Genomic DNA, 18,723 nt, shown 5'->3' with positions numbered 1-18,723 from the left:
GCTGCAGTGACCTTTCAGTCACATGATTTTATAAACATAATCTTTTCTTTAATTAAACTGTTTCCATCACACTTATTTGCATTTAATTGTCATTGATGCATCAACTTTTCCAAAGAATAAGATCAACTAGCACATGATCAAATAATAGGTGCAGTAGTATAGAAATTAAACTCCATAAAAGCAGGCAAAGTGTAGAATGAAATCATTTGTGTCAGATCCTAAAATGAGTTCAAATAAAGATAATAAGATAATAAAACAAGATAAAGAAAGAACAAAAAACGGCAACTGTTGTCTCTTTAGTCTCTTTCAAATAATATTCTAATATTATTGTCTCTGAAGTGACCAATCGACCGGGCAGAACTCTATCAATAAAAGAAGCTACAGTCTGACACAGCAGCTGGATGTCTCATTACATCTTTATGGCAAATAAAAAAGAAGCCAAAATGGTCATGATGTTTTCAATTAAGGATTCCTTTTAAGATAGAAAATATAATCATCATGGAGGCAACTACTTGTATAAACACTGGCACTTCAATGCAGAAAAGGTACATGACCTTCTGGGAATCCAACAAAGAAGACGTGATGTGGTGATACGGTAAACACTCATGACGGAAAGCTTTGTCACACAGCGTGGGTGTTACTGTAGGCATCACTATCTAGAGCAGTTTGAGTTGACACTATTAGCAGAAAAAGTAAATATCAGCATGAGATCAACACCATTCACTGCATATAGTGTCATTGTTTGCTCTGTAAGAACGGATTTGAAAGTGTTTGAATAGCAAAACAAACTGTCCAGGGTGTGACCCAGCCTATTGCCCTGTGTCAGCTGAGATTGGCACAGCACATATGCGACCCTTGTGTGGAGGATAAAGTGAAAGAAAACGGATGGATGAATGAATAGCAAAACATGACTTGCCCCCAAAAAAAACAAATAAAAACACACACATATTTTGTGAACAGCATAGAAAAGCTATAAAAACAACCAGTGCAGCAACATTTTAAGCAAGTAGATTTAAAAAAAAAAAGCTAACCCTAACCCTTGGACATTTGTGTAGTGCTGGGAATGAACCTGAACTGTGTAATTAACCTGAAAAGACAGATAGTTATCTGTAACGTTTGTTACTGTGTTATTTTGTGTCTGATATGTCCATGATGAAGTTTTTTTGCTGTCTGACAGGCTTTCTGCTCAGAGGCGCTACTTTTTTGAAGTCATTCACAAGCAGGACCATAAAGGGACAGACCACGTGGAGGTGGCAGTAAGTACTTTGATTCAGTACAGACGTACTTCCTTCTTACGTCACTGGTTCCATCCCTCTGGTCTTATTACCTCCACCAAGGAGGTTATTTTTTCATCAGCGTGGGTTTATCTGTAAGTTTTTTCTTCTGTTAGCAACTTTTCCGTCTACAGTTTTTGACTAATAATCAGATTTTTTGGTGATGTGTAGGCGATTACCCAAATACGATGTTGTCACAAGATATTATCACATTTTCAAGAAATCCTTATCACTTATAATGGGCAAAACTGTAGAAAAAAAGAAAAAGAAATCATTCAAAACTGAGTGGATTTGAATTTGGTGTGTGTTTGCAGGATCAGACACTCACTTAATAACCAGATGAAGTTTCATCCAGATTTGATCCTTATTGTGGATTAGGTGGCAGTTTAACATGGTTCAGTCCCAATTAACAGGTTCAGATTTGTATACAGTATCTCAGTGACATTCAGGATTAATTTTGTCATGTTTATGTAAGATGGTAATAACTAAGCAGGTGAAGTTCTGTACAGATCCAGAAAGATGTAAAACACAGGTGACTAAGTGTTTAAGCCTCGTGGAGGTCTGCGCTCTCTGAGTGGTCTTGTCCGTGCTAGTTTTTACGACATGCAGATCTTTGTGTTTGTGTCTTCACACAGTGGCAGTTTCATGGCTTCGATTTCATGGTTATTGAATCCAGGCACATGTCCCTCTATGTCAGTAAGTACACACAAGCAAGAGAAAACACGACTTAGTCAGGATATTTCACATGGCGCTTAAAATGAATGTACAAAACATTTACTAAGTTGAATTTCTCAAAGTCGGACTAATGATGCATTCCATTTACATCTGAAGGCAGAGCTGGGAATGACCCACAGGTCCACTGCACTCTTGTTGAGAAGTGAGAAAAAATAATATAGATGCAAACAAACTATGATTGCATTTGCTAGCAGAAATTGCCTAGCAACATGTCTATGGTTAAACATTAAACAATGCTAACATTCATGACCACGGAAATTCTGAATACCAACTACGAATGGAACACACCCAGATTATGCATTGAGGAGTTGAATTACTATTGCATGCAAATGTTTTGTAAGTCGCTTTGGATAAAAGCGTCTGCTAAATGACATGTAATGTAATGTAATGTAATAAACTCTGGAGAAATTCCGCTAGCTTAAATGCTAACGCGTTAGCATAAAGTCCGCTAGCTTAAATGCCAACGCGTTAGCATAAAGTCCGCTAGCATAGCACAAGTGAGATCGGAGTTGGTATTACCAGAAGCCTCTATTGACGTTAAGAAGCCACGATTTAGTTCTCCTGCAATGTGTTTTTTCTTGTCCATCTTCATTTAACGGTGAAAAACACGCCACACAGCTGAAATAGAAGGTTGGGAAAATTCTACAAATCTGTTTGGAAGAAACAGATTTTTCTGCTTTATAATTGTGGGAAAGTTCCCCAAGAAACCTCCTGCGACCCATTTGTCAGTCCCAACCAAGTATGGAACCACTGCTCTACATGGTACCAAAGAGCTGCCAGATTAAGTTGTGTTGTATTTGACAAAAGAGTTCAACCAGAAAACACAGAATACTAACAAGCTGAAAGGGGTCAGGACAATATATTCAGACTACGAGATGGACAATACATCGGTTCTCTGCTAGTGCTTCCGTACTGGATCGTTTAGTCGTCAGGTTTTTAAACCCCTGCTTCTGAAGTTCACTCCACCCTGTGCCTGATTTTCATTGTACTGCTGTATAATGACGATAAAGGCATTCTAAATTTTGAAAACAATGCAGAGATGCCCTCTGTCGAACCGGGTCATGAACCCAGGTCTTTTAGCCACTACACCGCTGTGTGACCCTCAATTTTAATTCAATAAATCAATTCCCCTCAAGAGCTTGTACACTCGACGAAGGACTGCGCTTCAGGTTGAAACAAAGTGAGTGAGATTTCACAGTAAATCTGGATCACACTGTCCTAACCATAAACTGTTGCCTTGCATGTTCTGCTCAGAAGCTCACACCGCACACCAAGTCGGAAGATAAGTTTCACAGTAAGCTCAGAGAACTTCTCTTCACCCTGCAGATGAGTCAACATTTTCGATGAGCGATGTTACCCACATACCACAGACAGCTGCGAGCCACCAGATCACGCCCACAAAACAGCACAGCGCTACAGTCGACATGCTGAGGAAAGACCCGCGAGACACGCTTTACCAAGGTGAATGACGTTCAAGCACATGAAGTGTCTTCACTTCCTATTGTCCTGGATGCATGTGTTGTGCAGTAAGTAAGTTCCTTCCACCACAGCGCAAAGTAATCATCTCTGCGATCTCTACATTGTGCTTGCAGTGCCTTTGATCAACAGCAAGTTCCTACAGGGGGTTCTGCCTGACTGTGTGTACAAACCCAGCTACACAATCAAAGACTTTCCTTTGCTGCGCTACCAAGGACTGAAGTTTGTATGTATTTGTATATGTTTGCTGAATTTATCTTGGCTCTCATGACTCTTTTCACTTATTTTATTCCCATATTTGTTTTAAATTTCACACAGTTAATACAACAAGAAACTGAACATTACATGAGTCGACCCACATTAAAAAATAGTAATACTAACCATAGTGAGGTGCTCAGCAAACACACTGATGGATGACCTTCAAAATAATGAAACTAGTGAGCATATTCTCCCTGATAAGGTGTAAGTGTGTTTTTCTGAGGCCAAACAGCCTCAAAGAGAACTTCAAACCATTGTCCATGTGGTGTCTCAGTCGTTTTCCATGCATTTTCAACAATGTTTGGCAGGAAGTGAGCACAAGCTTATAGTGACCTAATAGTGAGACCACAGATTTTAGCAAACACAAAGCCTCACCTCTCTGTTTCACAGGTCAGGAAACTATGGTGGCCTTCATGTGCCAAAAAGGATGTTCTTTGTTTGTGTAGTGAGATGCTTCATGACGCGATAGAATGCTTTGGCTGTTTTGTCCATTCGGGCTGCCGTAGAAACTTGGTGGCCTCCATAAAGTAAGACCCATTGCCTTAAAGCTGCAGTGTGTAACCTTTGGAGGTTTTCATTGTCGTTAATGTCTTTCTCTCTTTTTTGTTAATAATTTCACGGCAACGGAGGGTTTTTTTGAGCAGTAAAATTCACTCCTGAAACTTTTCAGTCATACTCATAACCTGTCTTTTTATGTCTTTCTCAACATAAAACAAATCACAATGTCGACAACGATTCTAATGTTACAGACAACTGCTTATAATTAAAGTGACTCACTGTAGGTTTAAGTACTTGAAAAGTTGAATCCAAGGCAACATAAACAAAAGGATTTTTTTTAAAGGCAATTATACACTTATACAAACATATAAATGGATAGTGTGTTACATTTCTGCTGATAAATAAATGTAATACAGTGGATCTTTTAGCTCGGGTGGAAAACAGTCTAAGTTTAGTTTTCCCAGAAAATCTTTGCTCAAGAGGAAATAAAAAACATGCCTTCTTTTCGTAGTTCTTTTGTGAAGTTAGTTTCTGTTGATAGTGAGCATTGCTGTCTCTCTGAGGACTCTAAATTACGATTAGGACCATTTGAAATATAAATAATAGATATCTATATGAAATATATAGAATAAAGTCATTATGCACCCATTTAATTAATTTAATTAAAACAATTGAAATGCTGTTTTCTTTCACGTCCTACAACCTCTCTTATTCGTCTCATAAGTCTCCATATGTGTCACTTTACATTGACTCTGGTGGTTGCCAAGCAACCTCATGCTCATGTCACTACTCAGCCAAAAAGTACTGTGCAATCTAGCCCCACCATAAAACCACAACCTGTTTTTTTATTTACGTTTTGATATTTCTGCAGCTTAAACAAAGTAGGTGTAGTTTTGTACACACACACACACACACTATAATCGCTTAATCAAATATGTTGTCATGAGAATGTAAGCTCTTTTAACAACATGTCCTTTAATTTCATCTCACCAGGTGCACATGTCCTACATCTACCCCAACGACTACACCAGACTCACACACATGGAGTCAGAGAGCAGCTGCTTCTACCCGGAGAGCAACTTCTACTTTAAGATGTGAGATAAACATGTCAAACTGACTATAGATCCATATGTAGTGAGGCACACTTTGTGCATTCATAGTCCAACGAAGATGGGACACAAAAGTTCTGGGGGCCACTGAACACCTAGTCTGATCAGGGGGTCAAGAGGGGGCCGGTCAAGTGAAAAAAGATCAACATTTTGGGGAAAAGCAACACTTCAGTAGTGGTGGGTGATATGAGCTTAAAATCATATTGCGATTTTCCATTGTGACATAGCAAAATTTCAAAATCAAAGTACAGTATTTGTGTGACTATGAATCGATTTCATAGTGCACAATAAAAACATTTATTTATGACCTTTGCCTTTAAGGGTAACTAAGTATTCTCTTCTGAGGCTAACTGAATTTGAAGTGGGCTGAGAGCTGAGTAGGAGGGGGGAGTGCAGGGGGCGTGGTCTGGTAGTGAAATCTGACGAAAGCGTCGACTAAGAAAGCATGCAGTAGCTGGTGTTTGATCATAGAGGCAGTAAATACACCAACTTTTATCAAAACATGTATTTCAATACTTTACACTTAACTGTGATAAGATTTGCACCTGGATCAACAAATAACATAGTACATATATATATATTATATACATACACTGGTTTACACCTGCTAAAAGTGGTTCAGTGTGGGCCGGGCGATATGGGAAAAAATCTTATCACAATATACTTTTTTACATCATTTGATATCAATAATATGGCGATAGAAATCAAATCAATATTTCTGTAAGGCTGCACAATATGGCTTAGAAATAACGTCTGGATATTTTTTGGCTATATGGAGATATATGGGATATAAAGCTGCACACAGGTTGTTTCTCTGGACTCGTGAAAAGATGCATATTGTGATGTGCACTCCAAAATGAAATATCCACTGTTGATGATCTGTATTACATGATCTTAAAATGCACTTGAATTATATTTACGTGTTAGAAACAATTAAAATTGACTGTTAATATGGTGAAATTCTGCTAGAACACAAATAATTAGGCTTAAAATGAAAGAAGTGTGATTATAATATAATATTTTTACATAAAACTTTGTCGATTGCGTGTATGTGTTAATCCCTATATAGTATATAATCATTTATTCAGTATAATAAATAGGATGGTTATCAATGCAACATCCTTTAAAACCAGGAAATGTCATCTCGGATACCTTATCACAATACGACGATAAGACCATAGTTTGTCTCATGTCACAATACAGATATCATATGGTTGTGTTGCCCAGCCCTCCTGTGATCAGTGATCTCCTGTGTGATGACAGGTGTCACATGATCGGGCTCTTCCTCAGGGCTAACTATGCCATGTTTGAAAATTGTAACCTACTTTTTTTTTTTTTACCGTGCTGTAGGCAGTTTTGATCCGGTGACTTTGACCAGTATCGGACCGATGCTGATACTGAGTACCGTATCAGTTCATTCCTATTATAAATCCCAAACTTTGCACAGAAAGTGACATATTCTTATTTTACGTGAGGTAGCGTATAACTGCACAAAGAAAGCGCTGACCTGTAGTTTCTTTGTCACACAAAACAGATCTACCACAGAGGTTTTTCATTTTGAACATACGAAGGAAATGACTCATCTCTTCCTCGTCCTACCAACAGTATGAGCTGTAGTCTCTTTTATTTCAGCTGAAACACGACTCTTCCTCAGGGCTAATTATGCCATGTTTGAAAATTAGAACCTACTTTTTTTTTTTACCGTGCTGTAGGCAGTTTTGTGATCAGTTCACTCAGACCGGAGTCTGATTCCAGTCTCATGTTCAAATCTGAGTCACCAAACAAGCGTTGTAGAATTCATGTACACAAAGCATGACTTTCGGTCTCTTCACACTGTGAGCTGTGAATGTGTTTGTTGTCCCACATGCTCACGTGTAAGTGATGGCGTTCATATAGCAGACAGTATTTCCTGAGATTGATTCCAATTAACATATGACATGAAAGTCTGAATGCAGTAATGTCTCAAGACAGCATTCATCTAGAAATACAGAAATATACTTATTTATAAACCATGCCAGTTTGCCTTTATAAATCTATTATATATAAACATAATCTATAGCTGTATTTCCATTGAGTGCAACATTTCAGTTTGGTATAGTAGGGTGCAAATTTGTTTGTGCTTTCAGTCGAAATAGTCCCAAATTTACCCACCCCAACCATTCCATTCTTTGACACCCTTCCCTTGAGGTACCAGAGTAAAATGCTACGGTACAGTCAGGGTGGAGCTTTATGCAAAAACGTCCTATTTAATAGTAATCATTATTGTTCAGTACATTTCAGGGCGTCTCAGTCGAGCAAGGTTTCGTGGCTTTCTGTTCAATCATGTTCATCTTTTTGTGAGCAGAAAAGATTGGATTTATTTTACCCTGTGGTATCATTTTCCTGAGGGAAGGCATGATGACACTTTTTTGTGTCCAATACCACAAACTTTTACTGTTACTGTTACAGTCATTGTAGACCTTGAGCTATTAACAACACCTTTAAGCTATTTCAAAGACATAGTCCTTAAACTGTGTCACAAATATTCTTCTCCTATTAAAGAATTTCATGGTTTTTACATTTTTATCCGTCCAATATCTGATCCGGTGATTTTGACCAGTATTGGACCGATGCTGATACTGATATAACTGGTATAACTGCACAAAGAAAGCGCTGACCTGTAGTTTCTTTGTCACACAAAACAGATTTACCACACAGGTTATTCATTTTGAACATACGAAGGATATGACTCATCTCGTCCTCGTCCTACCAACAGAATGAGCTGTAGCCTCTGTTATTTCAGCTGAAACACAATGTAGACTAACTCTTTGTCCCTTTAACTCCAGGTATGGTTTCTCTGAATACATGAGACTTGATCGTCCTGATATGAATGGAAACGGAATCTCTGGTAGAGTTGGGGTTTTTTTTCCGCACTTTTTCTTAAGAAAAAGTTCTTTGTATTTATTTTTGTGAGCCTGTTTCACCCTTATTTCTTTGTGTTTCCTGGTGAATGTTAGATTTTGAGTTCCAGCAGAAGTTAGTCATGCATGAAGAGGATGATTTTGATGACAACAATGAGAGGGAAAGGGAATCCAGGCGTGACCAGAACGACAATGCACTTTTTCCAGACTACGGAGACGATTTTGACGACTACAATCAGAAACGCACACGTAAACTCTTCTCTGTACCTGTGCAAGAAGTTAACAACATGCCAAACTCCTCTAACACAAGACAGCACATGGGTAAAGTGCAGATGAGACAAAGGAAATATAATGTGCCACAGGCTCAGACTGAGAAACCAGAGACACCTCTGCCAACACAAGCCTCGAAACATCACCTGGAACAAAAGAAGGGCCTGGGTAAAAAAGTTCAACAGGTGAAACCTGAGGGAAAGCGACTGCCTGAGAGACAAAAGAGAAAATCAGCAGCAAAAAAAAGGCAGCATAGGAAAAGTGATCCAATACAGCTTAAAGCACAGGAGCGACCTGTAGTTCCAACAGAGCAGCTCATCACTAAAAAACATCCCATTCAGAGGTCTCGTTCACTGAATCGAACCAGAATCCAGAGACGCAAAGCCTCAAAGAAACCCACTGTGACCAAGCAGCAGAGGATTGTAACTGCAGAAGTGGAACATCACCCAGACATGAAGAAGCATGTTACCGCTCCTAAAAGAGACATCATCCCACCTTTAGTGCAGTTAGATCAGAGAGACCCCTTTATCAGAAAACGCATCAGGGAAAAGGAGATGAAGATGATGGCGATGCCTCAGGATGTGGATAATGACATCGACGGGCCTCAAATGGTCACCACAAAGACTGACGGTGATTGGTCAGATATGAGGGGACAGGAGGATATGCTGATGAACGAGGACAGAGGAGATGACCCGGCCGGGAAGCAGATGTACAACGGAGACTCAGACTCTCTGTGGCAACCACAAGAAGACTCTGAAGGCACCGACAATGAGGATTTTACTCCTGCACCAGTGTTTGATGCCGAGGTGAAGTGGAGCCAAACCTTCCAGTTCAATCACCTGGACATTCAGGCTCAGCGCTCGGACCGGATCGACCTGCACTGCAACATCTCCGGCAACCTGCTGCTCCACTCCAGTGATACTCTGCCGGTGGTCGAGGCCTTCATGGAGCAACTCAACAAAAAGCATAATGGGTAAGTGTGTTTGAAACTAACCAAAGTCTTAAAACCAAAACAGGATGAAGTGGAACGGTTCAGTTCAGTACGATACGTATTTTTCTTGCTTGGTTTCTATCAGGAATAGTACGGCCTCAACCTTTCCATTTTTCCATTTAGCCCTGTCTTGTTGTAAATGGAACAGTACGGTATGGGTGGAGCTAGACCCACGACTGTCAGCTGACTGGGCGACAGAAAAGCGTCACTCCCTTGCAGCCGGTGATTCTTTAATGCCCGCAGTCTCTTCTCATACAAAGATTGACGTGTTGTTGCGACAAACAGACACTAAACGAGCAGAAAAATAACGAGCTACTGGATGTCATCCAGTGTTGTCTGTTGTGTCGCGTTTGATGTCGTTGTTTGTTATAGGCACGCAGCTACAATGTCATACTGTTGTCACACTACTACTAATGTTAAATTTCCCTGTGAACATAAACGATCACAAATCAACATCAAATTAAGTGCAATTAGGCTCCAACTAAAAGAAAAGCAGTTAACTTTACAATAAATGAGTGAAAGGAGACGATACGATGTGAAACTAAAGTATGTAACATAAAAGTATACTGTTTACAGTACACCATATAATCATCTGTGCAGGATATGATGTGCAGGACAGATGTTTATGATGAGAGCCGGTGCATTTACAGTATATCAATGTCCAAGAGTGGGATCAAAGTTAGTGTGTGTGTGGGTCTAATCTTACTGATAAGACTCACAGCAGAGGGGAAGAACATGTGCTTGTGGGGTGAAGCTTGGTCTGGATTGACCACAACCTTCTGTCAGATGGTGCCTCAAACAGTGCGTGCCTGGGGTGGGAGGAGTCAGCACTGGGTGGCATCAATAGTAATAGCAGAGAGTCTCCCAGATGGATATAAACAATTTACTGCACCAGGAAGCTAAAAATATAAATACTGTACAGGGATGTCACGATACCACGGGTCCGATATCACAGACTTCAGTATCTATTGATACCGATATCAGTCTAACACAGTCATTTTAGACCTTTTAAATTGTTAAGCTGTAAACAACACTTGTGACATTTCAAGCTATTTTGCAGACATAGTTCAACTGTGCATCAAATATTCTTCTCCCATAAAGAAGAAATAGACAGCCCACAATATGACTCTGCTAAAATGCTGCGGCTGATATGTTTATGGTCTATGCAAGCAAGCAATACAGAGGATTTTATATTTCTATCTGTCCGTTATCCGATCCAGTGATTTTGACCAGTAATGTATTGGCTCATCCCTATTTAACATATAAGTCAACAAAGCCATAGATAATGTCAAAATGTGAAATGTAAAGAAATCTCCCACAGTCTCTAAGACTGAGTGGAATAGACTGAAATTGAAGTTAATAAAATTGAAAATGAATATACTACCCATAAGTATGTTTGTGAAAATGTATAACCTCTTTTTAAGTAATGGAATAAGCCTTTGACAGTGTGTGCCTGGCTTTAAGGACAGCAGCCACAACGGGCTAAACCAAAATTTGCATTTCACATTTTGAAGCAGGAAACTTACAATGCAAATGATAATTTCAGTTCATAGGACATGTGTTCTCTGAAGACACACTGTTACCTGTGAATCAGGGGTGCTCTGAAAACAACCCCCATTAGCACTTGGTACATTCGTCCAGATGAAATCAAATTAACCACAGACTGTATGAAATTAACACGGCAATAAGTCGACCAATCAGTCGACCAAGAGTCGAGCCAGAACGTATGGACTCATAAATCGACCAATCGACTGGGACTTTACAGCCCTATCAGTTACACCGTCTGTGTGTTTGTGTCACATATGAAACAATGTCATGGCAGTTTTGTCATGACGACCCCGCCCACACTGGGGAGGAACTATGAAGTCATGGAAAATGACGTGCCTGATACCAAACTGAGTAGTGTTGGTTCAAGTAGAGACGAGTAATGCTAGAACTGTAAAAGTGCCACACAAAGGAGTAATGGCAGGGCAAAGATACTTGGCATGCATTAAATTCAATCTTTCCTGATACTAACTGCATTGTTTCCTTCCAACTAAAACCCACATTTGACAGCTAATCACAGACTTAGCAAAGATGGCAAAATTTGGCACCTGCACTCGTCTCTGAAGAGGCAAAAGTGTGCAAGAAACCGTATTTTTTAATTCTATAGTGTGCTTGAAATAATTGAAATTTTCAAAGTACACATCACAATGTGTACTCTACAAAAATTTAAATGACCCTAGTTTGTCACAGTCTGAAAGTGACTTGTTTTCCAAATCAATTTAAGAATATTTGGGCTGTTTTTGCAGTGTAATCATGTGCATGTGCCGTCATAATTGTGACTCTGTGTGTCACCTGCAGGCGCTTCGCCTTGGAGCGTGTGGTCAACGTGGTGAAACGTGTGGATAAAGTCCTGGGAAATCGTTACCTTCTGGAGCTGCTTCTGAGAGACGGGGTGAGCGGCCAGCTGCTGCGTCTGTCCAAGTACGTCTACGTTCTGATCCGCCTGAGAGGGCCACGCAACTGGGACCGTGGTTTCCAAAACCAGCAATCTGACACTGTGCTGAGTAACCCGGTGGGCTTCCGCTGGAACCCCGATGCCACTGTCCACTTCATAATACCAGGTACTATACATCCTTATCGGAACATGTGCAAGTGCACTGAACGTTGTGTTAACAATAAACCATAAACACAATAAACAGAAGCAGAAACAGCAGACGATATATCTGTAGTGAGAGTAGGGCACAGGTGGAACAGAGAAGAGCCTGAAGAGGTTGGAGGTCTGCACTAGAGAGAAGAGGAATGAAGGTTAGCAGGAGCAAGACAGAATACCTTTGTATGTAGTACATGGCGTCACATGTATGTCAAAAGTCGTGAGAGCGGTAAAACGAAAAAATGTTCACTACCAAATAATATGACCACGCTATATACTGTAGGTCTTTGCACCCGAGCAGTTCAGACAGCTGTGAGTGAGAAAACTCAGCTGTGTCACTCAAGTCGACCAGACATCAAATATATGCTTCAACATGAGTTCTCGTCTGTGCAATTGTTTATATGGTGTTTACTTTTTGAACATCACAAACTCTTTGCTTCAGGCTCACACAGGGTAATACATCCAAATACATCTAAAAACAAAACAAAAAACAGGTAAATACATTTAAAAAAGGAGAAAACATCGGTAAAAGTCATGTGTTACACTTATTTTTGTTTTTTTGTTATGTTGTGTTCTTGTCTAGTTAGTACATTGAGTTGTATATGCACTATATTAATTAAAACTGTTACTTTAACTCACAAATCTTCTTACGAGTCTTTTGGAATTATAGCATCATTGCAAGCACTATGTAACTGTCTTCATTGTTTATTGACCTGGAGATAATTCAATAAAAAAGAGAAGAAGAAGAAAAAAGGGGTAAACAAAACTTCCACACAATAAAACAATAAAAAAAAACACAACTTAAATTGTGTCAAAGGCCAATGTAAAGAGATGAGTTTCAAGAAGAGATTTAAAAGCAGACAGGGAAAAGGCAGAGGGCTCTGAGCTGCATTTGGTTTTTGGCTGATGATTGAGCAGGTGGTTGGGCAAGGGCAGGGCAAGGTTATTAAGGGATTAGAAATTAAAGAGGAGATTATATGCATCGCAATGTCAGTACCACAGCTCTTCACACACCCTCTCAATGAACATCTAGCACTACTGCCCTCAGGCTGTGATTACAGGGCTATAAAGGTGCATTTGAGTGGCAGGTTGTTGTGCTTTGGAAGAAGTCTGAGTCCCTTAGCCCGATTCCTTCAGTCTGATTCCCTCAGTCTGATTCCTTCAGTCTGATTCCCTCAGTCTGATTCCCTGTCTGATCCCTCACTCTGATTCCCTCAGCCCGATTCCTTCAGTCTGATTCCTGTCTGATTCCCTGTCTGATTCCCTCAGTCTGATTCTCTCAGTCTGGTTCCCTCAGTCTGATTCACTCAGTCTGGTTCCCTCAGTCTGATTCCCTCACTCTGATTCCCTCAGTCTGATTCTCTCAGTCTGGTTCCCTCAGTCTGGTTCCCTCAGTCTGGTTCCCTCAGTCTGGTTCCCTCAGTCTGGTTCCCTCACTCTGATTCCCTCACTCTGATTCCCTCACTCTGATTCCCTCAGTCTGATTCACTTACTCTGATTCCCGTCTGATTCCCTCAGTCTGATTCACTCAGTCTGATTCACTCAGTCTGATTCCCTCATTCTGATTCCCTCAGTCTGATTCACTCAGTCTGATTCACTCACTCTGATTCACTCAGTCTATGTAAGAGTTGATTCATGGTAGTAAAGTATGTTAAGTTTGTATTGTGGAGTATTGTGTTGTTGTTGTGAAAGATATTCTCCAGGCTTTCTTCATTCCTTCAGTCTCTGTCGTTGTATACATTGTGATGTGTACTTATTTGAAAAAAAGCTTTATTTGAAAGAAAAAAAATGTGTTCACAGCTCATTATGCCATATGCACATGCTCACCGTCTTCTTCTCCAGTTGTGGTGTAGCGGTGCTACAGCGCCACGCACAGGCCTCGCGTGTGTACTACAGTGTTGCCATGTTTGCGGATAACTTTATCTTTGTGTCCTGTGTGTCTCAGTGAAAAACCAGGGTCGATGGGTCAGGACGCTGATCGATTACATGGAGAGACTGTTCAGAGAAACTGGGGACACCAACTTCAACCTCATCATCACAGACTACGACAGCACCGACATGGACGTGAGGAAGGCTCTGCAGAAATCTTCACTCCCCAGGTTACATATTTCTGTGCTTGCATTTGCTTTCACGCAGCTCATAAATGAATATTTATAGAGTGTTAATGTGCTTTAACAATCCCTGTGCAATGTTTCAGGTATCAGTATGTGAGGCTGACTGGAGATTTTGAACGCTCTGCTGGTCTTCAAGCAGGAGTCGACCTTATAAACGTAAGTAGAAACATGAGTAGATGTAGGGCTGGGCCATACAGGAAAACATCCTATCATGATATACCTTTTCATATCATTCACTATCAATTATATTGATATATCAAAATATGACGATATCCAAAATCTAAGCATATCTTGTCTCATGCTGCGATTACAGATAAAATATCGATATATTTCCCCGCCTTAATGGATGATTATCTTCCGCAGGACGACCACAGCATTGTGTTTCTGTGTGACCTCCACATCAACTTCCCTTCCTCGATCATTGATACCATCAGGAAACACTGTGTGGAGGGATACATGGCCTTCGCGCCCATAATAATGAGACTGGACTGTGGGGCGACACCACTGGATCCCAGAGGTACACACACACACACAAACATCTGCAGTTTCACTGCCATGCGATCGCTGCTGCTTGAAAACGGGAATTCAATTTGTTAGGAATAGCGACATCTAACGATGAAACTGCGGTGATCCACTCTGCATTCCAAGAAATGGATGTCGTTCTTTTGTGTTTTTGCCTGTTTGCACTTCAAAATAGTGAAATGCACACTTTGTCTGTTTAGGCTGCTGTAGAAAGATGGTGGCGGTTCTGACTAGGGATGTATATCGTTAGGATTTTATCGATAACGATACTCCTTATCGGTACCGATACTTATCGATCAATTACTTATCAACATGTCATTTTTTTGTTACAAGATGTTAAAAGATTCAACCTTTTTTTTTTATTACCACATGTTATATTAAAGCTTCAACAGAACATAAGCTATGCAATTACAAATGCTTCTCAGAAGAGAATGAAAACTAAGTAATAAGTACAGACAGAGCCGTACGTCAAACTTCTCCTGCCACATTTGGCCCTAACAGTTTTTGTTAAAGAAAGGCAACACGGAAAAGTGCTTTTACCCAACTTTTAATATCTGCCAGTTGTGTTAAAATAGTGTATTAACAATTTGAAATGAAGCAAGACTAAAAGTTTTATTGAGGAAAGCACTGTAGTTGAACAGTACAAAACAAAAATAAAATTTTTGTTAAAATAACAAAAATGGAAACTCTCCTCTCTGGTGACAAAGACGCTGATTCTCCGGCTTCTTCTTTTTGCTTAATGCTGGACAGTAATTTGACCCTTCTGAAAGAGAGGCACCTCTCTGATGATGTCTTCCAACATGGGCTACACAGTAAGGTAGTGATTAGTATTGTTGCCTCACAACAAAAAGGTTGCCGGTTTAAATCCTGGTTTTCGACCGATAGCCTCTCCGTGTGGAGTTTGCGTGTCCTCCCCATGTGTGCGTTGGTTTTCTCAGGGTTCTCCGGTTTCCTCCCACAGTCCAAACACATGCAGAGGTTAATCTGACACTCTGAAGCGGCTGTAGGTGTGAATGTGAGGATGAATAGATGCCCGTCTCTGTGTGTCGACTGGTACCTGTCCATGTCGCCCTGTGTCAGCTGGGATGGGCTCCACCAGCAACACACACAAGTTTGTGTTGGCTCCATAATGTGATGTGTGTGGTTTGCAGGTTACTGGGAGGTGAACGGCTTTGGCCTTCTTGGAATCTATAAGTCGGATCTGAATGCAGTGGGAGGAATGAACACCAAAGAATTCAAAAAGCAGTGGGGAGGAGAAGACTGGGAGCTCCTGGACAGGTGTGGTCCTTACTGAAAAGTGTCATTACATTGTTTTTCCACTGTTCATCTTTTATTTCTGTCAAATTTTCTGGACTACATGTTTTTAAAGACACCACCGTAAACATCCATCCATGTTCTCCTGCTTTATCCTCAATTTATTGTAAAAACTCACAGCTGACAGTGACTGACTATGTATCTCACGAGTTACATATGTCGTTCCCACGGGTCAGTATCGCGCGGCCATGGGTTACACATCTCAGGCCACGAGTTACGTGTCTTGTTCCCACACATTACTGTGCGGCTGACTGTTGTTGCCACAGGTCATTAGCACACAGCCACAAGTTACGTGTCCTGTTCCCAAGCATGTGTGGCCACGAGGTACATGTACATACTGTATCTCATGAGTTACATCTCGTTCCCACGGGTCAGTATCAGGTGGCCATGGGTCACGCATATCAGGCCACAAGTTACATACAGTATGTTGTTCACACGGGTCATTAACGTGTAACACATCTCATTCCCAAACGTTATTAATGCGTGACCACAAGTTACGTGTCGCAAGAGATTTATGTATTTCACGAGTTGCGTATCTTGTTCCCACTGGTTATTAATGCACGGCCACAAGTTGTGTACGACGTTACTACAGGTTATTAATGTGTATTTCGCGAGTTGCGAATCTCGTTCCTACGGGTCAGTATCGCGTGGCCATGGGTTACGCATCTCAGGCCACAAGTTACATACGTCTTTCACATGTTATTAATTAGGTATTAATGCGTGTGGCCGTGAGTTACGTGTCTCAAGAGTTTCGTATTTCAAGAGTTACGTACCTCGTTCCCACACATTATTAATGCTTAGCCACAAGTTACATATAGCGTTAACACAGGTCACTAATGCACGAGTTACGTATCTCGTTCCCACGGGTCATTAACTCATGGCCATGATTTAAGTATTTTGTTCCCAAGCGTGATTAATGCGTTGCCACAAGTTAACATATCTCACGAGTTACACAACTCATTCCCAAGGGTCATTAAAGTAACGTGGCCAAATGTGATGAAACAAACCCTCCTTGTTTTCTGCTCCAGGATCCTTCAGGCAGGACTGGAGGTGGAGAGGATCTACTTGAGAAACTTCTTCCATCACTTTCACTCCCGCCGTGGCATGTGGAACCGGCGTGTCCCGCCTTCGCCCGGCCACAGGTGACCTCACAAAAGTGACATCACTACAGTTACAACCAGAGCACTTTACAGCTGAATCATGGAAACTGCTGTTACACCTGCTGACTGACAGGAAGTGACATACCAGAGGTGCAGATACCGCGTGAGTTCACGCAAACGTCGCAGAGGAGCGACACCTCAAGGAGCTGCAGTGAAATACAGCAATAAGGAGATTCTACTGATTCTACACTCCTGAGTTTGTTTCGCTGGATGTTCTATTGACTACTGAGACGGTACTGGCTGGTGCCACTGACTGTGTGATATTTATATGAAGGTACTGCTGTGTTACTGACTGAAACGATGATGATCTGCACTACTGCCCGACCGACCACAGACACGACACAAATGAAATGGCAGCGCTCGCTTAAACCCAAGTGTCTTACATCACAACTGTCTCAAGTTTTGCACATGAGTCTTAACTGGACGGAGAGAAAATAGTTTTATTTTTGACAAAAAGGAAATGTCCTCTTTGTATTTGACTGGAGGGCCTTTAGAGAGTAAACGCAGCTTCACTTTGACGTGATTTAAATGAGAGGAAATATGGAATATTTATTGCATCAATGTCTGTGGGATTTTCCTCATGGATGTTTGTTCTTGTTATTACTCAAAAACGGGCCCCGACTATTCTGAATCATGTACCTCAAGTTGCCTGTTGATTGTTGTCGCCTGTGTTTAACGTGCCTTCTGCTGTTGTTGTTGTTGTTATTGTTGTATTTATTCAGGTACTGAATTCAGGAAAAAAGCTTTAAAGTGGTGAAAATATTTTGGCAAGAAAAGGGAATCATAGTCGTTAGAAAAAATGTTGTGTTTCACAATGCATCACAGACAGTGACAGACAGACTGTATTTAATAGAAAGCTGATTGTTGCCTGTTCTCTGTACATCACCACTTACGGAAGACAATAGGTTTATGTTTAACGTGCAGCTTATTAAATATGTAAATATGGCATTAGTCCAGACATAGTTTTACTGTAATTGATCTGCTGGCTCCATTGAATTGTTGTGGATCATAAAAGTAATATTTCTGATGAAGTTCACAATCTCATAATGAAACTTTTTATACAGTAAGTTATAGGTAGGAAATGTAGCTAAGGAAAATGATCGTGTTGGTTCATGTTTGCTTTGTAATTGAAGACAAAACTCGTGGCAGCATTTTTCCGATTTTCCACATTCCAGTTGAACAGAGTTGAAGAAATGACACTTTTTTTTATTGTGGGCAGAGTTTTGTAGTTTGGTTTCTGGTTTGAGCAGAGGACGTTTTGATACTTTCCATTTTTCTACCAAAAACCGTTTCTCCTTAAACTCTTCTCCTTTGTTGTGTTTAGATATACCTCATCCCTCCCTCACTCTCTCAGTGGTAGGAGTTCACCTCTGCCGTGTTGTACAGTTCAGTCGTCTCTTCTCTCAGGGGCATTTCTGTTTCACTGTGCCTTTTCAATTCTGAGGAATAAATTTCTCTAAAAATGTA

General features: G+C 40.6%; 1 protein-coding gene across 2 annotated transcripts in view; it reads left to right on the top strand.

The window, feature by feature from the left end:
* Positions 1–18,723, top strand: part of b4galnt3b (beta-1,4-N-acetyl-galactosaminyl transferase 3b) — a 33,754-nt gene extending 15,031 nt beyond the window's left edge. For both annotated transcript variants that reach the window (XM_044035316.1, XM_044035317.1), the window contains exons 8-20: positions 1,178–1,256; positions 1,910–1,970; positions 3,336–3,470; positions 3,602–3,711; positions 5,235–5,335; positions 8,176–8,237; positions 8,347–9,493; positions 11,855–12,117; positions 14,092–14,245; positions 14,344–14,416; positions 14,624–14,777; positions 15,934–16,060; positions 17,125–18,723. In XM_044035316.1, coding sequence (XP_043891251.1) covers positions 1,178–1,256; positions 1,910–1,970; positions 3,336–3,470; positions 3,602–3,711; positions 5,235–5,335; positions 8,176–8,237; positions 8,347–9,493; positions 11,855–12,117; positions 14,092–14,245; positions 14,344–14,416; positions 14,624–14,777; positions 15,934–16,060; positions 17,125–17,242 — 2,584 coding nt within the window. In that variant the 3' untranslated portion in view covers positions 17,243–18,723. The remainder of the gene's footprint in view (positions 1–1,177; positions 1,257–1,909; positions 1,971–3,335; positions 3,471–3,601; positions 3,712–5,234; positions 5,336–8,175; positions 8,238–8,346; positions 9,494–11,854; positions 12,118–14,091; positions 14,246–14,343; positions 14,417–14,623; positions 14,778–15,933; positions 16,061–17,124) is intronic.

Source organism: Solea senegalensis, linkage group LG10 (genome assembly GCF_019176455.1).
Source record: "Solea senegalensis isolate Sse05_10M linkage group LG10, IFAPA_SoseM_1, whole genome shotgun sequence".
Taxonomy (NCBI): domain Eukaryota; kingdom Metazoa; phylum Chordata; class Actinopteri; order Pleuronectiformes; family Soleidae; genus Solea; species Solea senegalensis.
The sequence above is the reverse complement of the archived record's forward strand: the minus strand, read 5'-3'. Positions and strand labels throughout refer to the sequence as shown.